We start from the raw sequence: 19,726 nt of genomic DNA, 5'->3' as shown, positions 1-19,726 counted from the left end.
CATCCATCATGTACACACACCTCGTCAGTCTACGGCTGACGTTGTGCTCTGGAGCAGATCCAGTGTTTAGTCAGCGCTCGCTGATGACAGATGCTTAATGACATACATGTTCGTTCTGCCAGGGCCAGAATGCCCTTTCATGGCAATACATGCACATGTATGCGAGATTGCTTTTAAACACTGGTGAATATAGATGGATAGCCCATCTATGGGAACTCAGTCCTCCCAGAGGCCTGAAAGTCCAAATATTTAGTCTCTCTATTGTTAGTCACACACTGTTAAAGCACAAAGTTTGCAAAGTGAACGTGGTAGTGATAACAGTGACATCCAAAATAATCATATCTGCTTTTGTTTGCAGAAGTCTCCATTTCCCTGCTGTACACTCACACTGGAAAGTAAATGCAAACCTCTCCGCAATCCTTTGTCTCACTGAGGTTTTGGCTTGTTGCTGTCTCGCTCCTGCTGGTGGTTTGTAGCAGGCCTATTGCTCCTGACAGGAGGCTTCCTCATGCATTTGAGCAAAGCCAGGTCTAGTCTGGAGGGAAAAAACACTCCTGTCACCTAAATTTTAAGTTTGCCTTAGCAACCATCTATGCACAAACTGTTGTTGGATGCCATCAGCCCATAAACCAGTCTGTGCAGCGTTGCCACAAACACAGCAACCCTTATTAAACCATCACCGTTAATTTGAAATGTCAACAGAGGTGTCGTCTTTAAAGCGCTTTAGAGAATCAGCTGGCCGTCTTTTCAACACGCATCACCACTTTGATGTGCAGAGGTCTTAGTTAATGGACAATTTCACTGATGAGCAATCTAAGCTTGTATTATTTTTTCAGCATTTCATGTTGCACTGATTCTGGTTTGATTACAGCCCCAAAATGATTTACTGCAATTTTTTGACACTTTTATTTTTCACTTCAACCTTTGCACCCTGCAAATTACAACGATGTTTTGATTATGGTGCCATCTGTCACCATCCATCCATACTGCATAATGCGTTTAACATTCTGCACGCTGTTGCAGAATGTTTTCTCCTGGCCCCCGTTCAAGAAGCGAAAGGAGAAGAAAATGTCTAGGTGAGCGGTGTCCTCTGCGGCAAAGACAGCTGTAAAACACATTGATTTGATAAATAAGTTCAACAGAGCTATTACTCTAAAAGGTCTCTGTGTGCCGCATCCAATCTTAAAATCAAATTAAACGATCTGTTTTCTCTGTTGCTGTGCAAGAACTGTTGCCAACACAATGTGATGCAAATTGGCCTACATTTAAATAGAGGGATTTCACACCTTCTCTCTCATCACTGCACAAGGCAAAGCCGGGAGGAGATGGACACTCTGGACTCAGCAAAGAGCACAAACAGAGCTGCATTAAATCACCAACCCCCCATTTGATAAGATAATGGCCATAAGAACTCCTCAAGACAGCTGTTTATTGCCAGATAAGACTTGGCTCTGAGCATCAGAACTTTATTACAAAGTTAAAACTTTGATCAAAGCAACTTGATCTTATACATTCTCTTGCAGGGACAGTTAACTTAATATTAGCGAAACTACTATTTCCTCATTTTGTTTGGCAGGGGGGAAGTTCTTTAAATATCCTCAGGGACTCACTGTTCTCTGCAACACATTTTGGGAACCACTGGAATGAAGCAAGCCCTTGACCCAGTTTGTGCCTCTCATGTATGATCATTGCATTTCAGTCGCAGAGCTAAGCATCAGATTCTCTGAAAAAATAAACGCCTTGCAATCTTTAAAATGTAGTTTAACAAATGCACTGCCGTTCTAGATGTATTTCCAAACTCAACGACACGTGGTTTTGCAAATACAAAGTTGCAAACGATGCAATATTTGTTTAAAGTTTTTCAACTCTGTGAGTTAGAGGTCAGTGTTCAAGTCTAAAACTGTTCAAAACTGTTCATTTCAATGCCTGAATATGGCTGTGCAAATTGACAATAATGCAACATATTTAAAAGCCTTGTGATTGGTTTGTTGTAACTATGTATTAATTTTCTTTGCTCTATATTCTAAAGCTAAGAATGTCATTTTTGTCTGTAGAAACAGCCTGTCACACCTAATTGGCCTGTGTGAAATATTGCAGTAACACAATAATATAGCCTAGTCGCAATGTCCTCAAATGAGTACTTCCTAATCAACAGTGTTTTAGCTTACTATTGTAAACATTGTTCAAATCTGTGTGCCATATCAAACTACAAACGTCATTAAGCACAAATAAACAAGTTTTAACCACAAAATGTGTTCAGGTTTTGTACCTTGTTCACTCTTGTGTCAGGATCCGCTGTAGACTGACATTCAGAGATGACCGCCATCATGTTTTTACATGGATTAGTGCATTGTGGTTTTGGTACCACCACCACATGACACATAAAAGTGTCCACAAGGAAGAACAACAGGTCTACTTTAAGGAAAATATAGTATAAGGTGCAGCAAACCCAACATGTAATGTCCTTATGTGAGGACGCAGGGTCACAGGAAACCCAAAATCTACACCTATACATATTTCATGTCATTTATATTAATCTATACTGACATGAAGAGCACACAGATACATCAAACACAGCTAGAGAAAAGGGTTAAAATGTGTTTTATGGTTTTCAGTGAAACCAGGGGAAACGGGTTATTGTCATGTTCACTCTTCTAGTTAATTTCATATTAATTCAGTTAGGATTTTCTCACTAAAATGGAGGGATCTTTATCATCCCTTGGGACCCATGCTGTTCCCTGCATCACAGTTTGGGGACTAGAATAAAAAATAGTACTCCATAAAACACTTTTATTCTGTGCAACTTTCATAAGAACCACACTCTGAGGTTTCAGTGTGTATATGCGTCCATTAGTCATTCCATGATTTTCTTTATTATTCGGTATTTTGTTTTGACTAAGGGAGTACAAGCGGGGGAGTAGAGGGAGGGGTAAGGAGGCCCCTGGAGAGTTTTTACACACTGGGTAATTAAGCTTTTTGACTGACAGTAGAGTGCCAAAAGGCGCAGACGCACTGCGATTGGCCGGATTGCACTTTACAGTCTCCTCTTGTTTCCAGGCTCCGCACAGGCAGAGCGCTTACCTCCCCAAACTCTCGCAGGAGCCAGACGCACCAGAGAAGCGCGACGGGGCTGCAGCCAGAGAAGAGTGCCTGTGGACTTTACCCAAACCAGAAACTCAACACATTTTACGCGCGTCGATCAGCAGAGCTCAGCTTTTTTTCTACATTTGTTTCTTGTTATTCCTCTGTATTTCTTCATGAAGTGAGTGTTGACTCGCCTGTCTGAGCCGCGCTGAGTTGCATTGCATTCTAACAAGAACATGAGGTCTGCTTCCGAATCGTTCTGGAGGATGATCCGGCTGGCTGTGACAGTGGCGCTCATGTCAGCGTGCAGAGGGGCAGAGTACGAGTACCTCAGCTGGAAGTCAGACATGTACACCGGCGGGCGCAGCTACGGTAAGCCTCCCCAGTGCGTGGCCATCCCGGAGGACCTGCGGCTGTGTGCCAACGTGGGTTACGACCAGATGCTGCTGCCCAACCTGCTGGAACATGAGACCATGGCGGAGGTGAAGCAGCAGGCCAGCAGCTGGGTGCCCCTGGTGCACAAGAACTGCCACCCGGGCACGCAGGTCTTCCTCTGCTCGCTCTTTTCGCCAGTGTGCCTGGAGCGGCCCATCTACCCGTGCCGCTGGCTGTGCGAGGCCGTGCGGGACGGTTGCATCCCCATCATGGAGGCTTTTGGCTTCCCCTGGCCGGAGATGCTCACCTGCGACAAGTTTCCCCAAGACGATGTGTGCATTGCAATGACGCAGCCCAATGCGACTGAAGCCACCAAGCCCACAGGTAATTAACACATGACTGGTCTAACTTACTGATGGATCCCTTCATTTACAAGTGTTTATTGTTACTGTAAGAGTGTCTGTGCTATTTTGCAGCAACAGTTCAATTTATTAATCCGGTGAAATCACAGGGTTGTGGTGGTCATTGAGCAGCTCCACAGGGGCATCTGTGGCTTTAATGCCTGGCTCAAGAGCAAGGGCGTGACTGTGGTTTGACAAGTGGGGGGACAATGTAAAACTGGGGGTCCTCCTCAAGAAATAAAATGCAATGTGACACACATTTCTTGCATTTCTACATAAATTTGGTGACTATGGAAAGCAATACAGATTCTGTGAAATAGTAATCATGTGAAATCCTGTTGGATATAGTACCAAATATGTTAAAAATGCAGTATATCAGAGCAAAACCAGCAGCTCAATTCACATTCTCAGCCAGAGTCTGACGCCTGGCCAAACAACAGCGTATTAAACACAATTGTCTGGTAAAAAAAAAAATTAAAAGACTAGATTTCACTAAAAGGACGCCTCGGCTTAAGAGTGTATTCGTAGTATAGAGTCCCTTACACTAGGCAAATAAAAATAAAAATGATAAATTTAAGAAAAAAAAACATAGCCTGACTAATGTCGTTGTATTTTCAGCATGGCCTCAACAAAAGAATTTTTCTCATTTTTGATAAATTTGCTGTTTATCAGATTTTTTCTCCAAATAACTGATTAATCTTTTGGCCCATGAAATCCCAGAAAATCCCCGATATTTTCGTTATGCGTTCAATCAAATTTTGCGTAAATGTATTTCCCTACACCGAGGGTTAGTGCCATTTCAAAGACTTCCTTGTACTGCCTTGAGTTTCAAGTGGCCTAAAAGAATTCATGTTTAAATATAATATTTTATATTAAGTCTGAAACAGAGAAAAGCAGCAAAATCTCACATTACATTCACACCAAAGCTGAAAGCAGCACATTTCTTTCCTGATAAATGACTCAAATGATGAAGCTGTATTTGTTTTAATTATTAGCAATTAACCGTCTGTCAGTTAGTTACATTGCAACCATTTGGGATTTCTTAATATAACCAAACATTAACTATCTAACTCAGAGTGAATACCTGACTGAGAAAACAAACAGCCACCACTTGGGCACGGTGTTAAAGTCGACACCCGTGCAGTTAACTGGGCTTGAGAATGTTGTTTCAGGGGTGAAGGTGTGTTTGTAGATGCAAATCCCAACACAAACAAAGTAAATACAACCTTTTGGGGGGCAAATCAGCTGTGAAAGCCTGGATTTGATCTCATTTTAACAACGTCAACCAACCACCCACCTCCACCTCCACCTTCTCCCCCTATGCCCTCTAAATAAAGTCTTATGTGGTTGCATCGTCTTTTCAATATAAGCTATAAACTCTGGCCTCCATGTGAATTGCTTGCTATTGACTTGGAGTCATATATTGAAAAGCTCTAACAGATGGTAGTGATTTATTCCAAGGTGTTTGCTGAGCTGGAGTACAATGCTGGGAGAGGGTCCAGCAGAGAAAAGTGAATACCTGCATCTATTAATTCCCATTTTCTACCACGCCGTCACTGACAAATGCATTAAAACAGCTGAAAGATGGAAAGACGAAGACATAATTTGAAAAACACACCGTCCAAATAATGTGCATTAGAATCCAGTCTGTGGGTGAGCATTCGAGAGCCAGCGGTTTCTAAACAAGGCTCCCAAGGACACCCCCACCACCACCACTGTTATCAACTATCACTAATGGCTCCTTGGCTGCAGAGTCTGTTGGCACTGTGTGCGTTGGCATGAAACAGAGTCAGACACCTCATGCAGCATCAGTGAAGGGGGGTGGATGTAGTAAAATAGTCCAGAAAAATGGTCTTCCAGCTCTAACCCCGATGGGCCGAGCTGACAAATACCAGAGACACCCTGAAAAATGCACAAGAGCAACAGGCCTGAGGAAGATAAAGCGCGGGCTCATTCCGAATAGTTTTGGTTTGGAGCTACAGCTCGTGTTCTGTTGCTGTGCCAGTGTCCCCGCTGCATGGTCGCCTAGGTGTACACCAGGGAAGGGAAAGTACAACCACCTCATTCACTTTAACCATAAAATAGAGGGGGATTTCCATCATCACATCATCAAGTTACTTATATTTCAATCTTAAGCTGTAAATACGACACTTGAAGACATTTTATGCTGAAGAAGTTGGCCATAAATGGAGGGCCTGTGGATCTTCCAGCAGTTACACAGTGCTCACTGTATCTGTAGAGTGTCCCGTGTGAGTGTGTGGAGAGGGGGTGGCTGTTACTGACTGACATGGTGGTATGGACGGAGGCCCGTTTTTCTGAAAAAGACTCCCTTTTCAGGGTTAGGGGGACCACACAGAGCTCTTGGCTCTCCAGACATCACCTGTTATCATTCGTTGTCAGCGCTGGTGATAAATAAAGTCGGCGTTCTCCAGCAGGACAGAGTTGGGCCTGTTACATAGAGTTTGACGGTGTTCTGTCTTCAGTGTTCTCCAGGAAAGTAGCAATATCTGATTCTGAGGTTGATGAAGACAAACAAAAATCAGCCTAATTTTCTCAGCCGTTCCCCTTAATGACTGTTAACAGAGGTCAGCTAATGGTGCTTACTACGCCACTGCTGAATACAGGCCAGTGATAATTGATTTAAAGGAGAACCAGGCTCAAACAAGCAGAGGGACCCCGTGACTCTGTAAACAGTGTCTGTTTTCATAAGCTCTTTACACCTGGGTGTTACTTTCACAAGCTTTTGTTAAACACATGTAATGGACAACTGGCAACGGAGAGAAAACTATTTGTTTTCCCCCTCTCCTTCCTCCCCTGTGCTCTATCGATCTAGACCTGCGCTGCCTGCAACATTGAAATGCAGTGGTTTTGAATTAAATGCTGCAGGATGCAACGATCGAATTGCAGGTCCAAGTTTGTTTGGAAAGTAAACTCAGCTGTTTGGCATGAAGCGATCATTTGTGGTAGTAGAGAAAAAAGTTGAAAAATCGTGTTGGTAAAATATTTGCAGATATGCCTCTAGACTAAATTACTTTTTGGCAAAAACACATTTTGGCTCTTTGTCGTTGGTTGGGTTTTTGTCTCTGAGCCAGCTACTATTATCCTTTTTTTTTTTTTGGAATGTCAGAGCATTCCGTTAAGCTTGGATTGAATATCATTACCATTTATTCATTCCACATTTTTTATCTTTTTTTGTGAGTTTAAGGTGTGTACATTGCAGTTGAGCTAGAAGGGAAGATCCATTTTGAAAACTGCCTAAATGGAGCAAAGTGAGGAAGAGTGTTTACTGCAGCTCTTAGTTACAGCTGGCTATAAAAGCTGAAGACATTCCTCGCTGAGGTCAGGTCATCAGAGCGTACGAAGCCCCAGAGACCGGGCGACTGACAACCAGACACTAGATAGGATCTGTGCATGCAGAGAGAAGTTAGGTGTGTGTCGAGATCTGCAGGACAAATTATGTAAAATTGGAATTTAAGGGCAGTGTGGTGATTTTTATTTATTTAGTTAAACTCCCCTTCATTTCAATTGAGAAATGAGTGTTTTGTTTCCTTCTTGATTCTGTCTTTGTTCTTTAAACCACATCCTAAATGTGTGGCGATGTGAATTATTCCAGGAAAGCCATGTGAATGATTCATTGCCGGTATCATTGCAACTTGCATCTGATATTTTTTCCACTGATTTCCAAACCATATCCCTTTATTTATTTTCCACAGGTTACTCTCCCATCTGCCCTCCATGTGACAATGAAATGAAAACAGACGGCATGCTTGAGCACATGTGTGCCAGCGAGTTCGGTAAGCATCCTCCCGACACCCATTGTGTCGACACACAAAATGCAAATTACACGCACCCCACTGCCTTGACATGTATCGCAGCACTCCGTGCAAATAGAACAGCATGAGATGGCATCAGTTGCGTCCTCCATCCTCAAGCTTTAAAACACTCCATAAATTCTTAAGAAAGTAAGTAAAGCTGCATTTTTTCCCAGAGTGCATCCTGTATCTGACCATACTTGGCCATTTCCACCCCAGTGAACTCTGAAGAACTTCTTACATGCCAGCAGTTTTTATGTAAAGGTTACATGTGAGGTTTTAGATGTACCAGGCCTGTCTGGTTTGTCTGAGGATGATGTTCTGCAGCTAATGAATTGGGGTCATTAAAGTATTTATGTGGCAGGTTCTCGGGGCGGTAAAGTGGGATGTTTGTTCTGCTGTCTGGGCGGACTGGGGGCATTATGTCTTTCTAAATGAAGGAGTTAATTATAAACAGTGTGTTTGTTTTTCTTCAACAACATCAATTTCAGATATGTGTTTTTTTACCCTGGTCAAATGAAATTTGTACTTTTTAAACTTAAGTTGACCCTTAACCTGTGTTGATTAAGTATCAAGGCCTTTCTTTTAATCCTACGTTATTGCTGGCTTAAAAAGAAAAATGTTTCAACCAGTGGTGCCTGCAGGGGGAGGGGAGCCTTTGCCATAGCCTATGCACATGGCCTGCGCTGTTGTGAGCATTTTAACTTGCGTGGTAGTGTGTCTGTGTCCATCTACAGTTACACCTCAGCAGTACACACACACTATAACTTGCATGATTCACAGACAAAGCACTTGTCTTTTGCTAGACACATTTTCCCCACAAATACAATATGCTAATGTTATTTTCACGAGCCTATGACATTTTACGTCGTATAAATCACCCTAGCAGCTAGCAGACTTTTCCTCTACACATATGAAACCAGGAAGAGCAGCAACATTTAACAAAGGTAACTTAAAAAAATTCAGCTCCATTATAACTCACAAGGTTCGCTGCCAAAAGAACTGTCTTATACTAAACATGTTTTCCAAACAAATACAACATGCTAATGTTCTTAGCACAAGCCTATGGTATTTTATATTGTATATAGTAGCCTAGTGACTAGTTTTACTAGTTTTATTTATTTTTTCTCATCTGTAAAATAAAAGCTTTGTTTTCACTGATGGAAATGCTTTTCAGCTTACAAAAATAAACAGGAGGTCTGTGTCACTGGGGAGGTGCACATCAGGCTACGGTGTAGGGTGCAGCGTAGGCTCTATGTCAACGCAGCACTGACATCATAGGAACGGCATTGATTTGATGCAGAACTATAAATCCCACTTTTTATTTGCCAGTGCAAATGTTGTTGTGTCTTGTGAAACTAAACAACCTAAGGCTTCCATTGGTACCAATCATGTTGGCATAGCTTGTTTGGAACGGGGCTACATAATGCTCCAAATTTAGGCTTAACCTTGGCAAGGGAACGACTGGCATGGTAATTTTCAAAGGGTTCCCTTGAGCTCTCTTCAGATATCTGAAAGAAGAGTGGGTTCTGTGGGTACCCACTCGTCTCCCCTAAACTTCAGAAGGCTTGTTTCCAGTAAATGTTTTGTTCTTACAATCAATGTGCTCCTTCATATTTTTCTTTTTTAGAAAAGGAATATTCAGCCTATATAAAGAACATTGAATCGTCTTACTTGCATAGATTTATAACAGATTAAAGCAGGATTGTTGTGGAACTCAAAATAATTGTATTATCAGTCTATGCACATCAGATAATTAGTAATGTTAACTGTAAAATAAGCCAAAGTATATTAGCATGCAATTTCTTAACCCTCTATGTTGACAACTAGCTTATATACTACAACAGCATATTTAAATCACCTAAGTTCAGTTATGGCTTTAAGTTTTGGTGTGCCACCCCAAGATTTTCAGTGACCCCCTCTAGGCACCCCTATGAAAAATATCTGGGGCCCCACTGGTTTCAGCTTCACACTGACACAGTCACATCATTCATTTTGAAAGGGTTTCGTGGCCTCTGGAGTCTCATCTTTCCAGTTGATGTGTAATTTTGGAATATTATAAAACCTATGGAGAAACATGTCCCGAAGGGGGATAATGGGGAATTAGAGAAAATTTATGGACAAGTCAGGGAATTTGTGGAAATTTTAGAGACAACTCGTAAAAATAAGACACTCCATGCGGCAGCCAGTTTTACACATTCATTTCATTAGAGCGTCTGCAGTCCAACTGGATCGGAAACCAGACCGAAAACAACATTAACAAACCAGGAAAGAGGGAACATCTTTAGCTGATGGGGGTATTTGATTTGGTTGTGGAAATTTTGCATGACAACCCAGTATTATCAAAAGTCTCGAGTTCAATTAAAAACACAAACATCAACTGAACTGCAGTTATGAGGACTTCCAGGAATGATACGTACATGATGCACACAAGATGCAAAATGTAAGGCTTTCATGTTTTATTCCTTGGCTGAACCAAAAGTTGCGGCAGCTTGAATTCCAGGTTCCATGTCGGGGAAACATAGACTGGATGCACATTGGAAACAGACTTTCTTCCAGTTCTCAGAAAAAGTTTAAAGTTACATTTGTTTAACGAATTGCCTGGCTGTTTATGCTGCGGTGATGGGACTCGCCTTTTTTCAGTCTGCGTCCGGGTTTGCCAAGAGGAGAGTGGCACATTATTGGCTTGTTTCATCTCGGATGAAGACAGATGTTGTTTTGCTTGCTTGTCATAAGCCCCCTAACCAGCTGACATGTGAGGATACACAGACAGATTTAGCACCAGGCTGAGGATGAGACACTGTGCTGCTTATGCTGCAGGTTTGAACCCACAAGGGACTGGCCTCCTCTGGAATGCAACAAACGTCAGCGTGATTTCAGCATGGCGCATGAGTTGATTACAGTGAGGTAAACAACTAATGCACAGCCTAACAAAGATAGCATAACGGCATATATTACCAGCTAGCCTAAAGATTTGTTTGTTGCTTTTTTCCAGTCGGCCAGTGGAATTCAGTTTTGGTCTGAGGAGAAAGCTGCAACTATAAATATATCTGACAGCAGCTGAAGCCAAACATGACTTAATGTCTTGTCTTTAGGAGACAGAAAATATGCAGATGGAAAAAATCTGAGGCTTTTATCATGATGTGTTTTAAACCACCAAGAAAAGATAAGACTAGCATTCTGATTGTAGCTATCCTGCTACTTTTGACTCGAGTGGAAGCGGACGAACACTGAAGGCATACTTGCCAACTTTGAGACCTCAAAAAAAGGGAGGATATTGAATTTTAGAGACTGTTTCCTGCATTGTGGTAATTATTAAGACATTATTACACTGCAACAGATTTTTACATTAAATACAATTAATTTGATTTAGCTTTTATGCCTCCCTGCTGGCGATAGTTGCGGCTGTAGGCACTATGTTTTTGGGTTGCCTGTCCGTCTGTCTTGACATTTGTCTTGTCCATATGTCCATCCATACAACAGTCTGTCCGTCTCATTCTCGTGAACGCGCTATCTCAAGAACGTCTTGAAAGACTTTCCTCAACTTTGGCACACCTTAACAATGAACTGATAAGAATTTGATGGTGAAAGGTCAAGATTACTGTGACCTTATGTTCATCTCATTCTGGTGAACGCAAAATCTTAAGAACGGCTTGAGGGAATTTCCTCAAATTTGGATCAAATGTCCAGTTGGTCGCATGAATGAACTGATAAGAATTTGGTGGTCTAAGGTTAATGTTATTGTAACCTTGTGTCTGTCTCATTCTGGTGAATGCGAAATCTCAAGAACGACTTGAGGGAATTTTCTCAAATTTCGCAGAAACGTCTAATTGGACCCAAGAATGTACTGATTCGAATTTGGTCATCAAAGATCACTGTGACCTCACAAAACATGTTTTTGGTCATAACTCAATAATTCATATGCTAATTATGACAACATTTCACACAAATGTCTGCTAGGACAAAGTTATGAAGTGATGACATTTCATATCCAAAAGGTCAAAGGTCAGCTTCACTGTGACATCATAGTGTTAAGCAAAAACACTTCTCTGGCCATTGTTCCATGCCATAACTCAGTCAGATATTTAATTGGTGACACTAATGTTGGGTGTCAACCTTGAAACTGTGCTGATTATATAGATCTTCTGTGCTGCTGGGGGGAAGAATTGTGTGAAGCATCCACGTTGTCATAGACATGAATGTAACAGTAAATGCAACTTGACTGGTTAGCAGAAGCATATAACCACAAGGCGGTAATTCTAGTTTGGCTCATGCCCAGGGTTCTCCATCAGAGAAAGGTAGAGGAAAGCCAGACTATAGGCTTGTCCCATGGCAGGGACCCACAGAATGCCTATATGAGGTGGAATAGGAGGATTAGTCTCTGGAGGACAGTTGGGTACCCCACCATGGCAGAGGAGGGCAAATCAGGTCTCCCCTGATCCCTGAGGCACCCCTTAAACCCCAGGTAGAGCGGTACCATTACACACTTCTAACATGGTCAGCATTGGGTGAAGGCAGCTGCTCCCATTTCATCGAGGTCATTGGACTCGCCTCTCAAGCCCTGGAGGGTTGAAAAAGGAGGGGGAAAATGTCAGTGGGGAAAAAACAGTAGATTTTAGGGTCACAAGGTTTATTCAAGCTGTACAGTGCCAGAAACAGGCTGTGATAAATAAAAAGGAAAAAAAAGTGTAAAAATATGTCATCTATCAGGAGAAAAACAGGAGAATTGTAACCCATGGAGGAAACCGGGAGAGGGCGATGAAAAACTGGAGTCTCACAGGAAAAACAGGAGGGTTGGGAAGAGATGCAGTTTTAGAAGTAGACAAGTCTTGTTTGGACAAGACCACAAAACAGATATGATAAATAGATTTCTTGCTCATCTCCACAGGAAGCAGGGAGGTAAAACCACAGAGAGGCTTGAGGAATGAATCAGTAACTTACGCTGAAGTCTTTATTAATCCGTGCGGACCGATCATGTATAAAATATCCCAACACTGGCAGTGAATTAGCATTTTTGTCCACTGAAAACCTCACTTACTGGAAATTGTGAAAGGTCTGTTCTCAGTTAAGGTAAAGTGTGAAGTAGTTTTTTTGTGTGTGTTTGTGTGTGTGTGATAATAGTGTTTCTATCGCCCTGCATAATTGCTTCCCATCAGTTGCACAAGCGCTTTTGACTTTTTCATGCTGTTTGATCCTGATGAAAGCAGAGAATGCCGCGGCAAGACAGCTTTTGACTTAAGGTGGCTGATTGTGAAGTTGCTCCGGCAGAGAAGGAGAGATTCTTGTAAATAAGATGTGTGTTTTCGAACTAATACATCAGAGTTACTGTAACACGCACCAGGTTCTCAGTCCAGAACGTTTAGTTTCTTCACTGAGGACCGATGCTCCGTGATTTCTCCAAAATCCTGATGAATCTCCTTCCAACAAACACACACACGCCTATACACACACACATCACATTTGTGGCACTCAGCTGGTAACAGATTTACAGCTCATCCCACTCAACACTTTGTTCCCACCGCAGTTTATCTCTGTGCTTAAGGTTTTACGGTACCTCATTGTCCCAAAAAAACCTCCAGCATCCTTCAATTAAATCTCTCCTCTGCCTCGGACAGCTCACTTTGTTGTCGTTGCCAAATTGCTCCTTCCCTTTGCTTATGCAGCAAACAACAGGGTAGCCCTGTGCCCTGCACTGATCACTTCAGCTTATCGGATCAGTTGTGTTTCCATTATTGTGAATGGGAAGCACTACACACCCTCCTGCTGGGTTTATGACACCCTGGGAGCTGGAGGACCTGTCTGTGCCTCTGAGGCAGCAGAGGAAATCGGGTCAGGGGTCAGGAAACCCCCCAAACCAAATAACATGTTTTAATGTTGCATTACTTAAGAGCATTAAAAGGAAAACTTTTTACAGTCAAGTCACATAAAAAACAAAATCTAGTTTTTAAAAAATGTCAAGTTAGAATTACATAAATACCTAAATCAGTCCATCCAGGATTTTGTAGGCTTCTTTTGGGATTGTAGTGATCTAAAATGTCCGATTTCACACCAGCTTTCCTAAAAAATTGCGATTCATGTTGCAATATTACATTTTATTAAGTTTTTTTGTAATGAAGTTGTAGGAGCAAGTGAAAATTGCTAAAAAAATATTTTCTTTTTTGGTATAATTCATTAAAAACTGAAGGCAACTTGTTCTAGTAAGAACAAAAACAACTGTTATGAGCGTTCTAAGTAACCAGTAAGTCTTAATAAAGCTGTCACACCATGTTTAAACATTTAATTCAAGACTCTTAATATTTTCTTTATTACACACTCACATTCAGTCTATCACACAAACAGGCAAGCATACCTCTATTACTCTGTGATTTATACTGCTCTAATGTTACCACTAACCATGCATATTCAATCCAGTTTACCTGAATTCTTTCAGCACTTATTTTATGTGGATGCAACAGTATTTGTCATCGTTATCTGTCTGGGCTGTTGCCCACATGTTTCAGCCATTCTTCAGGTTTGTTGCAGTAGAAAAGAGTTTGTCAATCAATGGCTTTCGCTTGTGTTCCAACGCAACGTTGCACGTGATGCAAAGCAGTTTACCCCTGCTTTCACACAGAATATATGGAAATTGCCTTGCACAGTTTTTAGCAGTTATTTTTGATGGCAAATGTGAGGCATTCGTGTTGCATGTGTCTGCATCTTCACAACCAGGAACAAGAAAGGGGGTTTGGTGACTTGAGGGTCAGTTAGTCAAATGTGGCCAAATTTGAAAAAAAAGGACATAATTGCAAGGTTGTGCAGATTTTTGTGTTGTTGTTATGATCGCAACATTGCTACTTCCTGGACCTTTTTATAAAAAGGTAAAATAGGCCGTTGAACTATATATGAACACATTGTATTCAACAAAATAAGAACCTCAAGTTAAAATTATGATGTCCTTTGACTTTTCTATTGATAGAATAAAAGTCAGATGATAATTGTATTGCACTGACCTTAGTCAGATTTGTATCATGATTATATGACGACGGCATGTCGTCTTTTTTTAAAAGTAAGCATTAGCAGTCAGATAAATACAGTGAAGTAATAAACTATTGTTGGGGAGTGGAGTAAAAAGGTGGAAATACTAATTTTAAGTGCTCAAAATTGCACATAAACATAATACATGGCTTTACTGATACAGAAGAGTTGTTTTTATTAATATCCCTTAAAGTGATTTTAGCAGCTTAAGCTAAAATATTTAAGTTCTTAGCTGGTTCAAAATGCCTTTATTCTCTCAGTACAATAGCTCTGTGTTGGTCCCACCATGGGGCAGAAACAGTGGCAGCTTACTGAGCTTTATAGTCCATGTTTTGATACATCCTGCAGGAGCAAACAGATTTAGGAGCAACACCACTGAATACCACCTACTGGATGGACTATTCATGTTGAAATGAAAACAGTTGTTTGCTCTATTACACATTATAATTAAGTGTGGCTACAGGGACAGTTTCACCAGCTCTAAGCAAAGCACAGCATTGTTAATAGCTAAACAGTTCAATGATCTGACTTCTTAGTGTATGTAGCTGCTGAAGAGATTAAGCTCTCAAACAACACGAGGTGCAAAGAAAGTTCATGGCATCAAAGGATTATTGAGGATGGAGGATTTATCAAGAAGAAGTCCTTTCAGGGGTGGGCAAGGCCTTCTCTTTCATGACTCCCTAATTATGAATGCTGCCCATTTTGATTTCACTGAACACTAAGCCTCCTCACAGAGCCCGTTTGAGAGACTAGAGACAGGGGATAAAAGTCTTAATCCCTACCATGTGCACTCTTAATACTGGGAAAAACAGGGCGGCTCTGTTTTAGCACCTTAATTAGCAATGGGAGATACGAGTACAAAGGAAGAGATGAAACGTTTGGAAGTTTGTTAAAGTGCCAGTGAGGTTTTATGTCGAGTACAATTCTGTAAAAAGTAAGTCAAGAGGAATTTGGTATTGAATACTGTGGAAAAGATTTGACAGAAGTTACAGATTTATCAGCCCAGATCTTTGTCGGAGTGTGAAAATGATTCATGCTCAATCAGGCTGTTCCCCACAGTGTAGGTCACAAGACTTTGTCTCCAACAAGACACAGTGATTTATCCCGACACCGGCTCTGTCACTTAGATTGGACATAGCATGCTGCGCTTTTTTCCCCTCACGTTGCCATGTCACAAGGTCGTCTGTGCCACACACACATCACTATATGTCAGTGAAAAATGAGAGGGCTTAATGCGTGGAAGCATATGGACCACCAAGGTCTGACTCATGCTCTGTTTCAGAAGGGGAACTGGAGGAAACAGAAAGATTAGAAGGTTAAATAGAGTTTAGTGAAAGATTAGTGGGGCTTTTTCATGGCTCTTAAGAACATGTTTTTTTTTCCACAAATTATCTCTTATGTACCACTGTCAGGGGTGACAATTTCAGCAAATATGACAAGTATTTTCATAAACTTTACCAACTACTAAAAACACACCTTCGAGCAGTCAATTGAACAGATTAAAAAAAAAAAAAGAAAAAAAAATGAATCACAGCAACCATGAAAGGTCCAGAAATGTGCACCAAAGTTTTAGGTTAATGGGACCAATAGTATGCAAAATTAGCTGTGGACATACAGCTACACATGTGCACACAAACACACACAAACAACACACACACACACACACACACACACACACACACACACACACACACACACAAATGACTGAACTCACGATCCCAACTTTATATGACAGTGTACGGGTGGTGATATTTATTGTCAGATAATATTCATTTGTCTACAGTGAGAGGTTATGCCATCCCATTTATACCCCTTAATACCTCCTGGTGTATGCATCTGTGTCATAACATGCTTACTGGATTTGTCAAAAAGAGACATTCCTTTCTGGTAATTCTAATATATTATATATTGTAATGCATATTAATGTAAAGTGACATATACCCAGTGATAAAATTTCAGCGAAAATAAAGACAAGACAGTTAATGAAGCAGTCCAGTGGAGGTGATTATTTTACCAAACCAGTATAGCCTTACTTTTCCTCTATATCCTTGAGGATATAGTGCTGACTTGCCACTGATACCCTTTATCATGTTTCATTTTGGTAGCACAGGGGGTGACACACTGCGCATGACTGGCATTTTGTATTCATAAAATATTAACTAGCAGTCTTTAGAGGCAACAGTGTGATTGGACCAAACATTTTGTACACAAACTCATCCACCTTTAACACAAGGTAACAGTTCTTTGTCCTTTTTCTCTTCAGCTTTCAAGGCCAAGATCAAGGAGGTAAAGCGAGAAAACATGGACCGCAAGGTGATCCTGCAGAAGAGGAAGAAGATGTTGATACAGGGGAACCTGAAGAAGAAGGACATAAAGACGCTGGTGATGTACTTGAAGAACGGTGCAGACTGCCCCTGCCAGCAGCTGGACAACCTGGCAAACCAGTATCTAATCATGGGCCGGAAGGTGGATAAGCAGTACCTCCTCACAGGCATCCACAAGTGGGACAAGTCCAGCAAAGAGTTCAAAAAGGCCATCAAGAAACTCAAGACCTACAAATGTCCCGCCTTCGAGAATGTCTTCAAATAATATGACCCCCCCGCCCTCTTCCTTTGGTCGCATTTCATCCTACATATGAACTTGCACAAGCATTAAAAATCCCAAACATTGCTTTCTATTGTCCTGTTTATATATCTATATATCTTTGTATATTTACAGATATACTTTGAAATGTCCATCGTTAAGTTTTAGTTGATTGTGGTGAGTGATGACACCACAAAAGAGGGTCGGGTTTCCTTTATTTCTTCTAACGAAAAGGACATTGTAGTAAAAGCCCTTCTTCACAGAAATCATTTCCACTATTTCTTTGTAGATACAATTACTTTGTTACCCTCTTTCATTCAACAGGTCTAGGGATTTTACTCAAAGGTATGGAAGGACATTTTGGGAAATACAGTTTTGCTTTATTACTGAGAAGTCAATGGGAAGAGTGAAAACACTCTCATGTCTGTACAGTAAATATGAAGCTAGAACCAGCAGATGGTTATCTTAGCCTAGCATAGAGACTAGAAGCAGGGGTAAACAGCTAGCCTGGCTTTGTCCAACACTAGAAACCTATAAATTGATTGTCCACTCGGACCACAAATGGACTACAAGTGGAAACCAGAATGCTTCCGTAACCTAAAATCTTGTCCCATTTTCTACAGATTCTGCGTTCACATGCAGATATCTGTGTATAGAGATTACACTGAATGGAATGGCCACCGTGGCCACATGACCACACCTACCCCAAATTCCCCTTTCCCGTATTTTCACCTATTCTCATCTGGTCACCCGCATGCTAATGTAAACTAACCATCTGCTGCTCTAGCTTCGCATTCAGTGTGCAAATATAAGAGTGGTATTGGTCTTCTCATCTAACTCGGTAAAAATGTTCAGCTATCCTTATTAATCTTTCTCACTGTGATCATAAAGTAATTAATCATAAAACCAGTGATTAGACTACAGTATTGGCAGTTGCAGGTATTTGGAGCTTTAAAAGCCACACTGTACAGAGCAGCTCAATGTAGGGTTCCTGTTGAATAAGTTACTGACAGAAGTATGAATGAGTGCTGCCGTCAGCTGATTGATTTGTCAAACTAAAGACTGAACTACCAATCATTTTGATCATTTTCTTCTAATTTCCTCTTTTTGTTTTTACATTTCTTTTCATTACTTGAAAAATCTAAAAGAATTATAACCACCAATCTGCATCATGAGATACCATGTAGGCCTATGTGGCAGATTTCGTCATTTCTTGTTGTGCATTGTCACCTGACATTTGGCCAAATGATGTTTTTTTACCACTTTTCTGTCTCTCTACATCCAGTCTAACTGCAGTAATCAGTATTCATCGGTAATGGAAAACGCCTTGTAGTTATACATGTTTCAAAGTGCAAAAGTTATGAAAGTGCAAATATTGCAAACTCTGTGTTCTGGTTTGTTTTGCTCAAGTGTTGCTGGTCAGTTTTAGCACTATTTTGTTACAGATTTGAATGTCAGCAGTGCATTGCTGCCTATTACATGTACATACAAATTTTACATAAATATGGAAAACTGAATGGGTGTCTGTTATATTATTTAGTTTTCTTTCTTGGATTTGCAAAGACATGGCAGTGTTGGTTGATTGATCAGTCACTTTGGTTTAGGGAAATAACTCATCAAAACAGAGTGGATTGTAAGGTGACCCTTAGGGTCAAAACACATAATATTTCACAAAACACATCATTTCAGAAAACATAATGACATTTCACAGAACACAACCAGTTTTTAGAAAACACATTTCACAAAACACATTTCACTAAGACACAATATTTCAGAAAACGCAATGACATTTCACCAAACACATTTCAAATAACACAATTTCACAAAACAGAATAACATTTAACAAAACACAACATTCCACAAAACGTGACATTTCAGAAAACATTTTAGAAAACATATTTCACAAATCACTATGTTTCACAAAACACTACAACATGTCACAAATGTGGAATTTTGTAGTGTTTGTGAAATGTAGTACTCTGTGAAAGGTGTTTTGTGAAATGTTTTGTTTTCTGAAATGTGGTTGTGTTTTATGAAATGTGTTCTGAAAAGTCCTGTTTTGTTAAATATCGTTTTCTGAAATGTGGTTGAGTTTTCAGGAATTTTTACTATGTTTTGATCCTCAGGGCCACTGTAGAATTGCGTGGTACAAACATGGCTCCTAGATGGTGAATCCTAATGACGTTGGTGATGCCGTGACTTTACTTCTATAAGCATCAGGCCAATTATTGTTCAACACTTGGGTTTATTACACAATACTAAAAACAGCTAATGACATTCAGCCTCAGCTGTAGTTTATGTTTAGTGTTAATTAGTAAGTTTGTTTAGCTCAAAGCAATGCTGTTCTCATATGTACAGCCTCACAGAGCTTCTAGTGCAAGTCTGGATTACCAACCAGGCAAAGTAACCGCTCCAGTGCCCCAGAACATCAGGGTTCCTAAAGCGCCAAGGTAGTGG

General features: G+C 40.8%; 1 protein-coding gene across 1 annotated transcript; it reads left to right on the top strand.

Moving 5' to 3' along the window:
- The first annotated feature begins 3,179 nt into the window (after positions 1–3,179).
- Positions 3,180–18,786, top strand: sfrp1a (secreted frizzled-related protein 1a). Its single transcript, XM_033618586.2, has 3 exons — positions 3,180–3,843; positions 7,574–7,654; positions 16,950–18,786. Exons 1-3 carry the CDS (start codon positions 3,321–3,323, stop codon positions 17,273–17,275), a joined length of 930 nt encoding a protein of 309 aa, XP_033474477.1. The 5' UTR covers positions 3,180–3,320; the 3' UTR covers positions 17,276–18,786.
- Positions 18,787–19,726: the final 940 nt, after the last annotated feature.

The sequence above is a fragment of the Epinephelus lanceolatus genome, chromosome 9 (assembly GCF_041903045.1).
Source record: "Epinephelus lanceolatus isolate andai-2023 chromosome 9, ASM4190304v1, whole genome shotgun sequence".
In the NCBI taxonomy this organism is placed as follows: Eukaryota; Metazoa; Chordata; class Actinopteri; order Perciformes; family Serranidae; genus Epinephelus; species Epinephelus lanceolatus.
This window is presented reverse-complemented; position numbering and strand designations above follow the sequence as displayed.

Coding starts and splice junctions, on each gene's coding strand:
- sfrp1a (XM_033618586.2), top strand. CDS start 3,321: ATGAGGTCTGCTTCCGAATCGTTCTGGAGGATGATCCGGCTGGCTGTG. Junction 3,844..7,573: donor TGAAGCCACCAAGCCCACAG/GTAATTAACACA, acceptor TATTTTCCACAG/GTTACTCTCCCATCTGCCCT. Junction 7,655..16,949: donor CATGTGTGCCAGCGAGTTCG/GTAAGCATCCTC, acceptor TTTTCTCTTCAG/CTTTCAAGGCCAAGATCAAG.